The sequence below is a fragment of the Athalia rosae genome, chromosome 6 (assembly GCF_917208135.1).
Source record: "Athalia rosae chromosome 6, iyAthRosa1.1, whole genome shotgun sequence".
Taxonomy (NCBI): Eukaryota; Metazoa; Arthropoda; class Insecta; order Hymenoptera; family Athaliidae; genus Athalia; species Athalia rosae.
The window spans coordinates 8,487,391-8,505,194 of NC_064031.1; the positions used below are offsets into that span (position 1 = coordinate 8,487,391).

The following is a 17,804-nucleotide window of genomic DNA, read 5'->3' on the forward strand; positions in this document are numbered from 1 at the left end:
GAATTTTCGGGGTCCGAAAAAGTCGTGCATCACCCGTTTGATCGGAGTATTTTCAAATTCCGAAAGAGTCGCGCATCTCGCGTTGGATTGAAAAATTTGCAAAAACCGAAAGGATTGTGCATTACTTGTTGGATCGCAAAATCTTCATGATCCTGAAAGGTCACGCAATACTCGTGGAATTGAAAAATTCTCGAAGTTCGAGAGGGTCGCGCATCTCGCGTTGGATCGGAAAATTTTCCAAGCCCGAAAGGATTGCGCATCACTTGTTGGATCGCAAAATCTTCAGAGTCCTAAAGGGTCACGGATAACTCGTGAAATGAAAAAATTTTTGAAGTTCGAGAGGGTCGCGCATCTCGCGTTGGATCGGAAAATTTTCCAAGCCCGAAAGGATTGCGCATCACTTGTTGGATCGCAAAATCTTCAGAGTCCTAAAGGGTCACGGATAACTCGTGAAATGAAAAAATTTTTGAAGTTCGAGAGGGTCGCGCATCTCCCGTTGGATCGAAAAATTTTCAAATTCCAAAAGGGTCGCGCATTGCTCGTTAGATCAAGAAATTTTCGAATTTCGAAAGAGTCGCGCATCACTCGTTGGATCGCAGAATTTCCAAAGTCCCAGAGGGTCGCGCATCACTTGTTAGTTAGAGAATTCCTAAGGTCCGAGAGATTCGCGCATCACTCGTAGGATCAAAAGATCTTCCAAGTCCGAGAGGGTCGCGCATCACTCGTTGGATCGAAGATTTTCGCAAGCTTCTTATGATCAACCACTAGCGATGGCCACGTCCAAATTCACTTCACCAATGGGCAACGCCAGTAGGATATTTAGAACATTTGCCAGGACACTGAAGAAATCTGGAAAAAAAAATCATCTCCTATCGACTACGTACGGGCTCAACAGCTCCTTCACGGATAAACTGAAATTTATACGACTTCTGAGATCGACGGGAATTCAAAAATCAAAGAAAACCGCAAAATAACCGAAAATAGTGAAATGGTAGGATTGACGCAGATTACGAAAACGATAAAAATTAATAAATCACCAAAAATCGTAGAATTAATATCAACGACAAAGACGATGAAACTCGTGGAATTGACATAAATCACAAGAATAAAGGGAATCACGAAATCGACGATGATCGTGGAATTGATCAGAATCGTGGAATCGACGAAACTAGTGAAATTATCGGAGATCGTCAACTCAATCAAGATTCTAAATTTACAAAAATGGCAAAATTGATGGAACTTTTGAAATCGACGAAAATAACGAAAATGATGAAAATTTCGAAATTCACGAAGACAGTGAAATTCATACAACACGTGGAATCGACGAAAATTCAAAGATTGATGGAATCCGCAAAATCAAAGGAAATGGCAGCATTGACGATAATGTTGAAATTGCGAAATTAACGGAAAAAGTAGGATTCATGCGACTAATGAAATCGCAAGAAATTTGGAGAATGATGGTCACCGCGAAATTGACGGAAATCGTAAAATTAACGAAAATCACAGAAACGATGAAAATCGCTGAGTAAACGAAAAAAGTGAAATCCATACGACTCGTGGAATCGACGGTGATCCAAAGATTGTTGGAATTCGCAAAATCAACGAAAATAGTGATATTGACGAACATGACTTAGTTCGCAAAATTAACGGGAAGAGTGGAATTCATGCAACTCGTCAAATCGAAAGAAATTGAAAGGATGATAGAACCCGCAAAATTTTCGGAAATCGTGAAATCAACGGATATGGCAAATACGATAAAAATCGCGAATTTACAGAAAAAAGTAAAATACATGAAACTCGTGATATCGACGGAAATTCGAAGATTGATGGAATCCGCAGAATGAACGAAAAAAGTGGAATTGACGAAAATAGTAGGATTGACGCAGATGACGAGAACGATAAAAATTCTAAAATTGACAAAAATCGTCGAATTAATAATAATGTTACGATCGGACCTTCCGTGGACCGCTGACGTCCGCAGTCGGCGGTCCCAATGAGGGCAAAGTCAGAGTCAGCGCATTCCTTGCGCGGCCACCGCGAGCCAGGCGGAAAATACAACATCAGCGGGTTGCAAAAATCCATCAAAATTGGGCAACCGACCCCCCACATCAACAGCAAACCGAGGTTCCGTTAAGAACAACGGAACCCTCGGTAGTTAATCGAAAAATCTTCAAGGGGACAAGTGCACCATCGCGGCTACACACCGAGGAGGGAACGACGGCAGTGCGCCGTACTACCCAGGAAGAGATCCTACTGACGACGTCTGCACCGACACCCCAACGGGCTGGAGGAGAAAGAAAGGAACCACACCAGACACAATCAACGGTTTAAACTGACCTAGCCCCGGTTTTTGTGACACACTGGCACCATCTCCCGAAACGGAACGGGGCAACGGCAGACTCTTCGCAGTTTGGCAACTCCTGGGGGTAGGCTCTTAAAGTCACGGTCCTTCCTCCTACGGTCATAGTCCCCTGGCTCATAATTAATCAGATTTTTTTTATTTTTCCTTCCATTCTTACCTTTTCCCCACGTTATTTTGTATTCCTGATAGTTAATCTCCCTCAATTATATCTGGTATTAGTCTTACGTATAAACATAGCAATTTAGTATAGAATTCGTGTAAATTATCTTAGTTTGGGGTTTTCCCCGTATCAATAAATAGTCATCCCTAATACACGGGTTCCTACCCACGGTTATAATCACTGCATTAGCATTTTATTCAAGCAACGAATCCCCAGTGCTGGTTTCCTCTTACCGCTCGGAGGGGCCCAGTAAAGAAGAGAGTCCCGCAGACGTAGCTAGAGATCCACGTCTGCGCTTAACAATAACGATAAAAACGATGAAACTCGTGAAATTGACCAAAATCACGAAAATGATGAAAACCACAAAATCGACGATAATCGTGGAATTGATTAAAGTCCTGAAATTGACGAAAATAGTCGAATCATCGAAGATCGTCAACTAATTCAAGATTCTGAAACTGACTAAAATGGCAAAATTGATGGAAACTTCGAGATCGACGAAAATGACGAAAACGATGGAAATTTTGAAATCCACGCAAATAGTGAGATTCATACAACTCGTAGAATCGACAAGAATTGAAAGATTGATGGAATCCGTAAAATCAACGAAAATAGTGAAATTGACGGTGATGATTGAATTCACGGGAATGGCGAGAACAATGAGTTCCGGAAAATTGACTGGAGTCAAAGATTCGAAAAAAACAATGAGAACGATGAAAATCGCAGAGATAGCGCAAATGGTCAAATTGACGATAATGATCGAAACGATAAAAACCGCGAAATTCACGAAAATCGTGGAATTAATCAAAGTCGTGAAATCGACGTAGATAGAAAATTGAACGGAGATCTTTGACTCAATCAAGATTTTGAATTCTACAAAAATGGAAAAATTGATGCAAACTTTGATTTCGATGAAAATGACAATAACGATGGAAATTTCAAAATTCACGAGAATAGTAGAATTCATACAATTCGTTGTATCGACAAGAATCAAAAGATCGATGGGAATCGCAAAATCAACGGAAATAGTAGATTCGACGAGAATAGTAGGGTAAACGCAGATGACGAGAACGATGAGATTCGAGAAATCAAGTGGAGTCGAAGATTTGACAAAAACGTTGAAAACGATGAAAATCGCAAAAATGACGGAAATGGTCAAATTGACAAGAATCACAAAAATGATGAAAATCGCAAGATCGACGATAATCGTGGAGGTTCATGAAATCGACAGAAATGGTAAAATAAACGAAGATCGTCAATCTAATCAAGATTCCAAAATCGACAAGAATGATAAATTGATGAAAATTTCGAGATCGACGAAAATGACAAAAACAATAAAGATTCCGAAATAAACAGAAATAGTACAATTCATACGACTCGTGGAATTGATAAAAATTGGAAGATCGATAAAAATTGCAGAATCGAGAAGAATGGTGACATCAACGAAAATGACAAAAACGATTCAAATTGCAAATTTATGGAAAATAGTGAAATTCATGGAACTCGTGAAATCAACGGAATTTCAAAGATTGATGAAATCCGCAGAATCAACGCAAAAAGTGAAAACACGAAAATGATAGGATTAACGGGGATTACGGAAACGATGAGATTCGAAAAATTGACTCAAGTCAAAGATTTGACAAAAAACGATGAAACGATGGAAATTGCGAAAATAACGAGTATAGTCAAATTGACAAAAATCAGAAAAATGATGGGAATCCAGAAATCGACGATAATCGTAGAAGTGATCAGAGTCGAGAAATCGACGAAGATAGGAAAATGAACGGAGATCGTCAACTGAATCAAGATTTCGGATTCGACAAAAATGGTTAGATATATGAGAACTTCGAGATCGACAAAAATTACGAAAACAATGAAGATTCCGGAATGAACAAAAATAGGGAAATTCATAAAACTTGTGAAATCGACGAGAATTAAAAGATCGATGAAAATCGCAGAATTGAGAGATATGGTTTAATCAACGGAAATGACGAAAACGATGATGATCGCGAAATAAACGGAAAAAGTGGATTTCATGCAACTCCTGAAATCGACGGAAATTCAAAGATTAGGGAAATCCGAAAAATCAAAAAAAATTGTGAATTTGACGGGAATAATAGGATTGACGAAGGTGACGGAAACGATGAGATTCGAAAAATTGACTTGAGTCGGAGATTTGACAATACGATAAAACGATGGAAATCGCAAGAATAACGAAAATGGTCAAATTGACAAAAATCACAAAAATGATGAAAATCCAGAAATCGACGATTATCGTAGAATGGATCAGAGTCGGGAAATCGACGGAAATAGTGGAATTAACGAAGATCGTCGGGAAGATCAAGATTTTGAAATCGACAAAAGTGGCAAGATTGATCAAAACTTTGAGATCGACGGAAATAACGAAAACAATAAAGATTCTGAAATTAACGAGAATAGTGAAATTCATACATCTCGTGGAATCGACGAAAATTGGAAAATTGACGAGAATCGTAGAATTGAAAGAAATGGTCTAATCAACGAGAATGACGAAACCGATGAAAACCATGGAAATCGCAGAGATAACAAAAATGGTCAAATCGACGAAAATGACCGAAACGATGAAAACTGCGGAATCCACGAGAATCGTAGGATTGATCAGAGTCGTGAAATCGACGAAGATAGTGAAATGAACAGAGATCGTCAACTGAATCAAGATTTCGGATCTGACAAAAATAGCGAAATTGATGAAAACTTTGAGATCGACGGAAATGACGAAGACGATAAAGATTCCGGAATTAACAATAAAAGTGAATTCCATACATCTCGTGAAATCGACGAGAATTGAAGGATCGATGGAAATCGCAGAATCGAGGAAAATGGGTCAATTAATGGAAATGACGAGAACGATTGAAATTGCGAAGTCAACGGAAAAAGTGAAATTCATGAATCACGTGAAATTGACGGAATTTCAAAGATCGATTGAATCTGCAAAATTAACGAAAATAGTGAAATTGACGAAAATGGTAGGATTGACGCAGATGACGAGAACGGTGAAAATTGAAGAATCAACAAAAATCGTTGAATTAATAGTAGATAGGGTCGGGTATGTGGCCTCACAATAAACCTTTTCGCTTCCCCCCTATGGCGCCAGCCCCTTGCCTAGGGGATTTTCGGGCCTTCACCCCCACCCCTCCGCCGGGGTCTCTACGGGCATCTTTTCCTCTGGCGGATCTTTCGCGGGCGATTACCCTCTTTTTCCTGTTTAGGACCTCCTTGTGGGACTGGTGACGTCACGCTGGCTCCTTTGGGGCCATGGAATGGCGATACTCACCCCGTCCTTTTGTTGACAATGGGTGGGTGTTTGCGTTGATTATTTGGGTAATGAGTTGCGTACCTGCTCGAGCAGGTGACTGAGTCCGTTGCAAAGTATATCGGTATGTGGTAAGAAGGAGGAGGAGGAGGAAGCGAACGAGTAGTAAAACTCCGGGTCGACACGTGTTTTCAAAAAACTTACGATTGATATTTTATTCTACCTCGTGGGTTTTGTAAGAAATGAGTACAATAATTTTTGGTGACTATACCAAGAGTTCCATACGAAAGTGGCCACTCCATACGCCTGACTAGCGACAACTCATCTTGCGTTTACCAACACACGAATTTTTCACGTGCGTGAACCTCCGTCGGTATCAGCAGTTAGGAGCGTGCGAAAAATCTGAAAATTGGGATCTTGCCAGGGCCCCTGAAGCAGCTGCTGGCGCCTCGCGGAGCATTTGCTTTCGCTTTTGAATCCAGCAAACAAATAGTCCAAGCGTTGCAAAGGTTGCATTCACATTCGCAGGAAAGATTGAGTCCAAATTATTAACAACATTTCCGAGCCACTGGAATTATTCGGATGCGGAAATTTATGTGACGTTAATCAAAAATTCGTAGTTTATAATTCGGTACAGTGTAAAACGTAATTTGGCAGACAGAATCCTCGAAGCGCACCATGAAGAGCACAATCAATAAAATCAGAGTAGGTAAGTGTGAAAAATTATTCTACTACAATTTGCGTAGAGATGAATTTGCATGAGGATGATACGGATTCTCTGAGGTATTATTTAACTGAGTTGACTTCCATCCGCTTAAAAGCATGACACAAAAGCGGAGTATTTCAATCAGGACAAATCAAAAGCATTTGTGACCAAGGTACAAAACATTCACTTTATTACGTGATGATCAATTTTATTAGGTCATTAAAATCAACAAGTCTGTTATTTTCAATAAACTACCAGCATTGGTAAGGAAAAATTTATAACACTGCAACTTTGTGGAATTTCAAGACTCGTACAAATGATGAATCGATATTGAAAAACATCGGTTATTATAAAAAACCACACATAACACTGAAGACCTGATTTCAATATCTGAAACAAAATAATACATCGATACAAAATCAAAAATGTATGGAAGGAATCGTCGATGTAACCACTGTTACTTCCCTCACATCGCATTCGTAAAGAAGAAGATTACAGCAATGTTCCGCCAACTACCAGTGATTGTGATGACTCTTTTCAAAACTCAGCAACGGTACCGACAAGAAGTCACCTGGAAGATGACCAAATCCCAACCAAAAAAGATATTCGTGGGACAAACCTGCAGCAATCACGAAAAAATTATTATTGACAAAATTGTGTCTTTTGATGCGATAACTGTGAAAAAAATATTTTCAAGAACATTAAATAAATGGTATTCATACCTCTGCCAAATAATTTGTTGTTCAAAAATAAAGATGTCTCCCTGAAGATTAGATGACAGCTTCTGGAACCAGAGAACAAGCTTATACAAGTATGAAAAAAGATGTTTTAAATATGCAAAACGCAAATTACTTCGTGATTCAGTTTTTGAGAAGGATGTTGGTCGATGGTAAGCGGTTGAGTTCTTTCAAGCGGCAGTGACGTTCAAGCCTTGGAGCAATTGGAATCGCTCCTGAGATATCTTGAAATTAACAATAAAATAGTTGGAGCAGCAAATCTAGAAAAAAAATACATCATAATTACACTCAAGTTCATGAAGAATATCAGTTTAGGTATTTTGAGCATTACCTCGATTTCCGAACTACTTTGAGGTTTAAGATGCAGAGTTCACGACAGCAGCAGTCATCTGATTTCCAGACCCGAAGGTGCTCCATTAGAATGAAAAGTGATTCAATACTCTACTCCGAGCAGCTGTAACTTTTTGGTATACAACTTGGAGGAAATTACTTATAAAGTCTCTGAAAGATTGCAATTGAGGTTTGCAGAACTTTATATTTTTTTATACTTTGCAAAATCTTGACAAGATCTTTGAATCCCGATTTCAAAAATTTTCGTCGAGTTTCACTTTACATGTGTGGTGTAACATTTTCGAAGTCTCCTTGCTTGCAGGAGTTGAGGTGTACAAAGCGGCAAATCCCATGCTTCGAAGACGCAGAGTGCCTTTTTGAAATTTTGCAGATAAAAGCGGTCGACTTCCTTTACATATCAGTCATTTCGAAGATTTTCAGTCACAGAGAATCTTTACACAGTTTTTGAAAAAGTAGCGGTGAATTTCTCTCAAGTTTTTGGAATTTCAAACTCCATTTCAATTTTCAAGTGTGATGTAACACTTTCAAAGTCCCCTTGCCATTAGAAATTGACGTTTACACAGCAGCAGTTCCATTCCTTCGAATACACGAGAAGCGTTTGGAACATTTGTAAAAGAAAGGCAGTCTAGTACCTTCCGATATCCATTGATTCGGACGTTCTCAGTTGATAAGTATCTGTCTACAAGAGTTGCGGTTGCACTCTTCCAAGTTTCAGTTAGTTTGCATTTCTTCTTCCAAAGAAAATATTCTGAAGATTGGCGACTAATGTTTTCGAAGCTGCAGTTATCATTCTTCGAAGACAAAGGGTATCTTTCCAGTGTTCTAGAAAAAGAAGCAGTTTCAGTTTTTGTACTTCCAGTTCATCAAGTATTCACGATATCATTGTCCCTCAAGCGGAGTGGCCCAACACCCCATTCGTCACGTTTTGAATTAGCCTACCGACCACCTAGCAAATGTTCAAAATGACCGCCTTCTGCTGCCGAGCAATAGCCAGCTCTATCGTAAAAGGCATTCGTCATATTTCTGACTATTGCCGGCTCCATTCCATGTAAAATGTCGACCAGCTTTCGCTGGGCCGACGGAACATCTCTCAAAGCTTCTCCTGCAGTATAAAAACGGTGGCGCATCCAACCCCACAACGCAAAGTCCAATGGACTTAGATCTGGAGATCTCGGAGGCCATGATATCGGTCCCTGCCTGCCGATCCAGCGTCCCGGAAACTGGGCATCTAAATACTGCCTCACGGCCAAGGTATTATGAGCCGGTGCCCCATCTTGCTGGTACCAGATCGCAGGACCCTTACGATGGAACACAAAGATTGTTGGATTCAGTTTATGTTATTAAGATTCAATGATTCATGATGTTACATAACGAAAATCATTGTCAATGAATGGTAGACTAGTTCATTGTGGTAAGACCAGTGATAGTAAAAATTTTTGCTATCACTGTTATACTTATACTCACATCTTGCTCGATAGCCCTAACTGCTGGGACGATCTGGTCTACCAACAACGCCAAATATCTCTCGCCGTTTAGATTGCCATTAATGAAGAATGGTCCTATGAGCTGGTCGCCTACCATGCCAACCCAGACATTGACCTTCAAGGGGTACTGAGTTCCGGGTCTCTGTCCTACCGAACGCGCAATATGTAAATAAAATCTAATTGGTTTTACCTCCCCTCTTTCTATCACGTGCGAATTTCCACGAATCAACTGTATCAAGGTGATTGTTATGAACAGATTGTGAGTCAAAGATTTCTTACAGACGATTGTCAAGTATTTATTGCGATTTTGAGGAGCTTTTGGCGATTTTTTGAGCTTGCGAGGTAGTGCTTAGAACTTTGAGATAGAAGGGGTGATTGTTCGTGAGAATTGAAGGGTTTATTTGATAATTGTAGAACTAAAGTTGAGGTGTAAGGACTTTTGCAGACGGGACACTTATGTGCAGTCGAATGTTTTTGGGGATTTAGGACACTTGAAGTGCGATTAAGTTATTTTATAAAGATTATCATTTATCCTAGATTTTATAGGAACACTTCCGAGTGCAGTTAAGGTTGGGTTGGATTCAACTTTCTTAGGGGTGTGTGTGTGTGTGCTTGGAGAGTGCAGTGGTTTTTTAAGTTTCATTTAGAATAAGTAATAAACTTTGCGTGATGCCGAATATTGTGTACACGGTCGCGGAGAGGATAGGGTGGATAGTGGCCTGGATAACTGGCGTGAGCTACAGACGCATCCGCGATAATTTCGCCGCAGAGCACGCTGATCGGCCGATTCCGTCGAAGAGCACCATCCAAAAAACGGTGGATAAATTCGTGACAACCGGCGTTATAGACCCGTCTTTAAGGACGTTGGAGTTTCCCCGAAAACGCTTGAGCGAGGACACCGTACTCCACATTTGCCTGGCGGTAGAGGAGGGCATGAATACGTCCTGTAGGCAGATTGCCCAAGAACTAGGGTTGGCGAAGACCACCGTATGAAGGGTTCTCAAGGCCCAAAACTTTAAAGCATACAAATTACAGGAGCATCAGGAACTCCTCGAACGCGATAATTTCCAGCGCATGGAATTTTGCGAAACCATGATTGAGGTCATCAATGCCGACATTCGCTCCAGGACCGCATCTGTTATACCGATGAGTGTACTGGTCCAGTTGGCAGGGGCACCAAATCGCCAAAATACCAGATTTTGGGCAAGGGAGAATCCCCATGTGATGATAGAGACCCGGAACTCAGTACCCCTTGAAGGTCAATGTCTGGGTTGGCATGGTAGGCGACCAGCTCATAGGACCATTCTTCATTAATGGCAATCTAAACGGCGAGAGATATTTGGCGTTGTTGGTAGACCAGATCGTCCCAGCAGTTAGGGCTATCGAGCAAGATGTGAGTATAAGTATAACAGTGATAGCAAAAATTTTTACTATCACTGGTCTTACCACAATGAACTAGTCTACCATTCATTGACAATGATTTTCGTTATGTAACATCATGAATCATTGAATCTTAATAACATAAACTGAATCCAACAATCTTTGTGTTCCATCGTAAGGGTCCTGCGATCTGGTACCAGCAAGATGGGGCACCGGCTCATAATACCTTGGCCGTGAGGCAGTATTTAGATGCCCAGTTTCCGGGACGCTGGATCGGCAGGCAGGGACCGATATCATGGCCTCCGAGATCTCCAGATCTAAGTCCATTGGACTTTGCGTTGTGGGGTTGGATGCGCCACCGTTTTTATACTGCAGGAGAAGCTTTGAGAGATGTTCCGTCGGCCCAGCGAAAGCTGGTCGACATTTTACATGGAATGGAGCCGGCAATAGTCAGAAATATGACGAATGCCTTTTACGATAGAGCTGGCTATTGCTCGGCAGCAGAAGGCGGTCATTTTGAACATTTGCTAGGTGGTCGGTAGGCTAATTCAAAACGTGACGAATGGGGTGTTGGGCCACTCCGCTTGAGGGACAATGATATCGTGAATACTTGATGAACTGGAAGTACAAAAACTGAAACTGCTTCTTTTTCTAGAACACTGGAAAGATACCCTTTGTCTTCGAAGAATGATAACTGCAGCTTCGAAAACATTAGTCGCCAATCTTCAGAATATTTTCTTTGGAAGAAGAAATGCAAACTAACTGAAACTTGGAAGAGTGCAACCGCAACTCTTGTAGACAGATACTTATCAACTGAGAACGTCCGAATCAATGGATATCGGAAGGTACTAGACTGCCTTTCTTTTACAAATGTTCCAAACGCTTCTCGTGTATTCGAAGGAATGGAACTGCTGCTGTGTAAACGTCAATTTCTAATGGCAAGGGGACTTTGAAAGTGTTACATCACACTTGAAAATTGAAATGGAGTTTGAAATTCCAAAAACTTGAGAGAAATTCACCGCTACTTTTTCAAAAACTGTGTAAAGATTCTCTGTGACTGAAAATCTTCGAAATGACTGATATGTAAAGGAAGTCGACCGCTTTTATCTGCAAAATTTCAAAAAGGCACTCTGCGTCTTCGAAGCATGGGATTTGCCGCTTTGTACACCTCAACTCCTGCAAGCAAGGAGACTTCGAAAATGTTACACCACACATGTAAAGTGAAACTCGACGAAAATTTTTGAAATCGGGATTCAAAGATCTTGTCAAGATTTTGCAAAGTATAAAAAAATATAAAGTTCTGCAAACCTCAATTGCAATCTTTCAGAGACTTTATAAGTAATTTCCTCCAAGTTGTATACCAAAAAGTTACAGCTGCTCGGAGTAGAGTATTGAATCACTTTTCATTCTAATGGAGCACCTTCGGGTCTGGAAATCAGATGACTGCTGCTGTCGTGAACTCTGCATCTTAAACCTCAAAGTAGTTCGGAAATCGAGGTAATGCTCAAAATACCTAAACTGATATTCTTCATGAACTTGAGTGTAATTATGATGTATTTTTTTTCTAGATTTGCTGCTCCAACTATTTTATTGTTAATTTCAAGATATCTCAGGAGCGATTCCAATTGCTCCAAGGCTTGAACGTCACTGCCGCTTGAAAGAACTCAACCGCTTACCATCGACCAACATCCTTCTCAAAAACTGAATCACGAAGTAATTTGCGTTTTGCATATTTAAAACATCTTTTTTCATACTTGTATAAGCTTGTTCTCTGGTTCCAGAAGCTGTCATCTAATCTTCAGGGAGACATCTTTATTTTTGAACAACAAATTATTTGGCAGAGGTATGAATACCATTTATTTAATGTTCTTGAAAATATTTTTTTCACAGTTATCGCATCAAAAGACACAATTTTGTCAATAATAATTTTTTCGTGATTGCTGCAGGTTTGTCCCACGAATATCTTTTTTGGTTGGGATTTGGTCATCTTCCAGGTGACTTCTTGTCGGTACCGTTGCTGAGTTTTGAAAAGAGTCATCACAATCACTGGTAGTTGGCGGAACATTGCTGTAATCTTCTTCTTTACGAATGCGATGTGAGGGAAGTAACAGTGGTTACATCGACGATTCCTTCCATACATTTTTGATTTTGTATCGATGTATTATTTTGTTTCAGATATTGAAATCAGGTCTTCAGTGTTATGTGTGGTTTTTTATAATAACCGATGTTTTTCAATATCGATTCATCATTTGTACGAGTCTTGAAATTCCACAAAGTTGCAGTGTTATAAATTTTTCCTTACCAATGCTGGTAGTTTATTGAAAATAACAGACTTGTTGATTTTAATGACCTAATAAAATTGATCATCACGTAATAAAGTGAATGTTTTGTACCTTGGTCACAAATGCTTTTGATTTGTCCTGATTGAAATACTCCGCTTTTGTGTCATGCTTTTAAGCGGATGGAAGTCAACTCAGTTAAATAATACCTCAGAGAATCCGTATCATCCTCATGCAAATTCATCTCTACGCAAATTGTAGTAGAATAATTTTTCACACTTACCTACTCTGATTTTATTGATTGTGCTCTTCATGGTGCGCTTCGAGGATTCTGTCTGCCAAATTACGTTTTACACTGTACCGAATTATAAACTACGAATTTTTGATTAACGTCACATAAATTTCCGCATCCGAATAATTCCAGTGGCTCGGAAATGTTGTTAATAATTTGGACTCAATCTTTCCTGCGAATGTGAATGCAACCTTTGCAACGCTTGGACTATTTGTTTGCTGGATTCAAAAGCGAAAGCAAATGCTCCGCGAGGCGCCAGCAGCTGCTTCAGGGGCCCTGGCAAGATCCCAATTTTCAGATTTTTCGCACGCTCCTAACTGCTGATACCGACGGAGGTTCACGCACGTGAAAAATTCGTGTGTTGGTAAACGCAAGATGAGTTGTCGCTAGTCAGGCGTATGGAGTGGCCACTTTCGTATGGAACTCTTGGTATGTAAAGCTTATGTTCTATCGGTAAATGTAATGTTCAATTTTTTTAATGGCATTGTAAGAAAATAAGTACACTAGTTTTGGTGATTATAAATCTAAAGTTCACGTTCTCATGGTAAATGAGAAAAAGTTGAGAATTTTTACAACATGAGGAGACTAGAAACTATCGTCTGTCGTTCTTTCACAGTTTTTGGCCCAGCAGCACTGAATGCAATGTGGTGTTCGCACTCGAGATTTATTGTTACAGTGATCGGTGGAGGTCAGCCCTTCATAAAATTCAGCCACGATGCGGTCGTTGTTTTCGTAGTCATTATTGAATATATCCACAAACTGCCCAAGAGTAAAACCAATAACCATAATATGCACAAACATAACACAGTATTGTCCACATACGTCCGAAGAAAGACTTTGAAGTTGTTTGACGTTCCAGTGGAATCTTCTGCAGTTACGTTGCAGTGTTCGTCTGCGATGTGGTATGAGCGGTGGCATTCTGAAACTGTCGAAGTAGAGCCCATGACCGGTGGGATTGACGTCGAACGCCACCCAGTGGCTACCCCCTTTTGTGTGATCATCGGTGTTTGCGACGATTATTGTTGGGGCTGTCCAAACAAGAGGGATTCGATCCGTGGCAAAAACCCCGCGAGTTCCGCTTTGAAGCGCCGGCAGTGCATCCAGAATTTGAATGGTGTTCATCTTCGGTATCGGAGACGATCATACTACCGAATTTGTCTACTACCGTGGCGTACGTAGGTTCCTCGTCGACTGATACAAGAGCACTGCTGATACAAGAGCACTGCTGGGTGCTCTGTCGTCCACCGGGGATTCGGGTAAATTTGATGCGTGAGACTGATGCTCAGATACCATTGGCAAGGGAGAGTCTCTGGTGGAAGACCGTGATGTCTTATTATTTTGCGGGTACGCTTTGTGACAGTCTCCGGTGATACGCCTCGAATTCATCCAATTCTTCAATCTGATGACGTTGTTTAGAGCACACGCGTAGAATTCCTCTTCTTCAGCACCGTGAAAGAAGCAATATTCTTTGCTCCGATCTAATCTAGCGAACACGGGGCAGTCGACGTCTTCCAAGTTCATGATTTTCCGCGAAGTGATGTCCTGTAGATATTTGGCTTCTTTCCGACCGCGTGTGATGATACGATGGGCATGGCGTGCGATTTCTCGTAAATCGGTAGCAAGTTGATGCAGCGTTATGTCTCCTTCGAACCAATCGACCCCGTGATGATAACAAGTCACGTAATTGTTGACGGCACACTCCTTCCCCGATAGATCGGTAAACGGGTATGGCGGTTGTACGAGCCAGTGAGCAAAGTACGGATTCTCGAGTGCTACTAATGCCACTTCTTCCGGCAAGAAACGTCCGTAAACATCCCTGAAGCCTTGGATATCTACGATAAAATCCATCGCTGGTGAAGATGTTGTCGAGACGGTGAGAAGCACTTGACTGTTTCTCTCGAATACGAGAATACCCTTTTTAAAGTCGTTGAGCTGTACCTCCCACTGTGCTCTTGTTCGGGCGTGGTCTCAACACGTGTTGCTCCGTCTGTTTTTTTGTCAGCGTTCGGGCTAACCGCCGAAATATGTGACAACCTGACGCGATGCATCACTTTCAATAATATTGTCGAATTCCGCGTACACGATACAGTTGATAGTTTCTTTGAGTGCATCGTCGAAGCGTAATTCAATCCTGAGTGTTCCGTGTTTGATGGACCAGTGAGACGAACAGTTGGCCGCAAGATCAGGCGTTAGGTCAAATGCTGTGAGACAATTTCCCATTTCATAGTGTAGTCGTCCGATACCGCAGCCCTCGTTGAGAAAATGTACTTCGGTCCCAGAGAATAAAGTGTGATACGTGTCGACGTATACGCCGTTCTTTCCAAAACTCGGTTGCAAAGCTTTCGAGGGTATTTGAATTCCGTCGACGTACAACGATAGATAATTCAGCATGGAATGTTGAAAGTTGAAGGGATTCCGTTGTCTGTCACCGTTGAAAGCCTTGTTGCTGACGAGCCCCAAAATGACGCGTTTCGGTAGTTGTCCGAGTATGACGTTGTCCAGCGTCTCAGCCTGCACGCCGACATGAATGGTGAAGGCTTTAACTTCAACTCGGGTAACTGCATATTTTGCCGTACCCTTGGCTAGAGTTCTTGCATGAGCCAGCAATATACCTGGGCTGATTTTCACCCGGCGCACGAGTAAAGATGCTTCTAGAATATGTAGAGTATGCAGCGCTTCAGTTTCCATAAGGCAGAAGCTATCTCTCGAGCGTACGAGGCGTATTCGTAGTTCTACACCGTTCAGTAAAAACTTTTCCTGATTAAAGACGTCGCAGTGGAGATGTCCGATCAAATCTACGATGCATCCGTTTCGCATGATTCTGCTGCGTCTGATGAAACCGTTCATTGAGGGCACGTCGTTTCCATGCGGTTCGCAAATATCTGTTTCGCCGTTCTTGTTATCGTACCACAGTCCAGCCGTAAGATGCGATTGTTTAGCGTTCGGTGCGTAATTCAGCAGCGTCTCTATGTAGGCGCGGTAGGTGTAAGAGTTGTCGACTGGTGATACCGGTTTTGGATTGAAAAATATAGCCACTTGATTGAACATTGAGTGAAGCAAGTTATTTATAGGGGTCACCCATGGTGTGGTAGAAGCGTCCTTGCTCGCCGATGCGGTTGTTTCCTCTTTTGTACGGCGTAATCGTACGCGTAAGCTCAGCATAGTGTGGGCAAGGTCGATGTACTGCAACTTTCCGGGACGTTCCCTAAGCGGAGCTTGTGGGACACGGCCGGTAGTGGTGGGTTTTTTGCACTACTTATTTAACTTATGGCTCCTTCTTGTGTAATCAACGTCTCGTGGGCTGGGATGTGGGCAGGATACGGACTCGGATCCGATACTGGACCAGAGCCGCGTCGGGGGAACCAGACCCGGGTCAACTCACAGTTGGACCAAGGCTGTCTGTGGAGATGTGGGCAGATTGGGCCGAATGGCTGCCGAACTCGGATGGAAACGATGCTCCACCAGAGTCGTATAGCCCCTCCAGAGCAGGGAGCACTTATGCACTCCGTGCCTGTCTATTCAGACTCGGGTGGGGAACGGTGAGCACAAGATCAGATACGGATTGCAATTATAGCTCAACCAGTACTACCTGTTGTACGCCTCGCCCCACCAAAGCTGGCTCTAAGGACTGAACTTTGTTACAGGGTGAAAAGAAAACCAAAAACAGCGGCCAAATAGAATGATCAAACAAAGAAAAATCAAAACAATTATTATTTAAAGAAAAAAACAAGAAGTCTGATGACACTGGTTTTTACAAAAGTGTTCTCTTTGGCAAATTTGTACCGATTGTACGGCGGAAACTAAACGAAAATTATTAATTAAATTCTTAATCTGCCCTGAGCTAACTTATTTAACTATCTTTACTATTTAAGCGGCCTTTGCCAATACTTTAAGATGTGTGGGTGATAACCCCGAATTGATATCGCGGTGCTAACAAACAAAAGGTTGTTGGCGCGATGCCGTAATGAAATAAGGTTATCTGAGAGATTGGTTCGCTAGCTAATTTGAACGGTGAAGTTGCGCCGGTGTCGACTCGCAGCTGACCGCTGGTAGAGCAACCTCGTTCCCGGTTGGTGGCTGCCTTTTATACCCTAGATTTCGCCATCTTGAGCTGCGCCTTGCGCTGTGCGCATCTTCCGTTTGGCGCCCAGCCGCCCGCCGCCCTCTGATGGCCTTTTTCTTGGCGGGACCGGAACCCTGATTGTCCCCATGTTATCCGGATCACGTGGGTCTTCATGTGATGCGTTACAGTACTCGTCACCGTGCCCCGGTACAGCGAATTCGATCGGAGAGTCATCGGTTAGAGACGAAACCGGCTTTTAGTGTATCCATTGTCCGCTTTCGATCGAGGTTTGTGTCAGAGGTACAGAGAATAAATCCAATTCGGATTTCGTGCACTTACTCGAGCGCGCGTGTAGAAAAGACATCGTACGGATATAGTGCGACAAATTACGCCGGTCCAAATATGTCCCTCATGGTTCGTTTTTGGAGTGTTTCTTTCGCCCTCTATTCTTACTTGACGCGGTACGGGACGTCTTTTTCTTCTTCTTCTTGCTCTTCTTAATATTCGAATTCCACTTCCGCCTGGTAACCTTTTGCGCTGCGACGAGACGATTAACGCGGGCGACCATCGACTGTCTCCTTGGACCTGTGAGCGCCCCTTATACGATCGCGCGTGGTAACTGCGTGATGTAGCAGCAGGAACGATTGTCCGAGAAAAAGGGGACTGAGCTATTGCTCGGAAGTGTGATGTAAAAGTGG

At 41.9% G+C, this 17,804-nt stretch overlaps 1 protein-coding gene across 1 annotated transcript; it reads right to left on the reverse strand.

Moving 5' to 3' along the window:
• Nucleotides 1–15,053: 15,053 nt before the first annotated feature.
• LOC125501461 (uncharacterized protein F54H12.2-like) lies at nt 15,054–16,205 on the reverse strand. Its single transcript, XM_048657468.1, has one exon. The coding sequence runs from the start codon at nt 16,203–16,205 to the stop codon at nt 15,054–15,056; it is 1,152 nt and encodes a 383-aa protein (XP_048513425.1).
• Between the last annotated feature and the right edge of the window lie 1,599 nt (nt 16,206–17,804).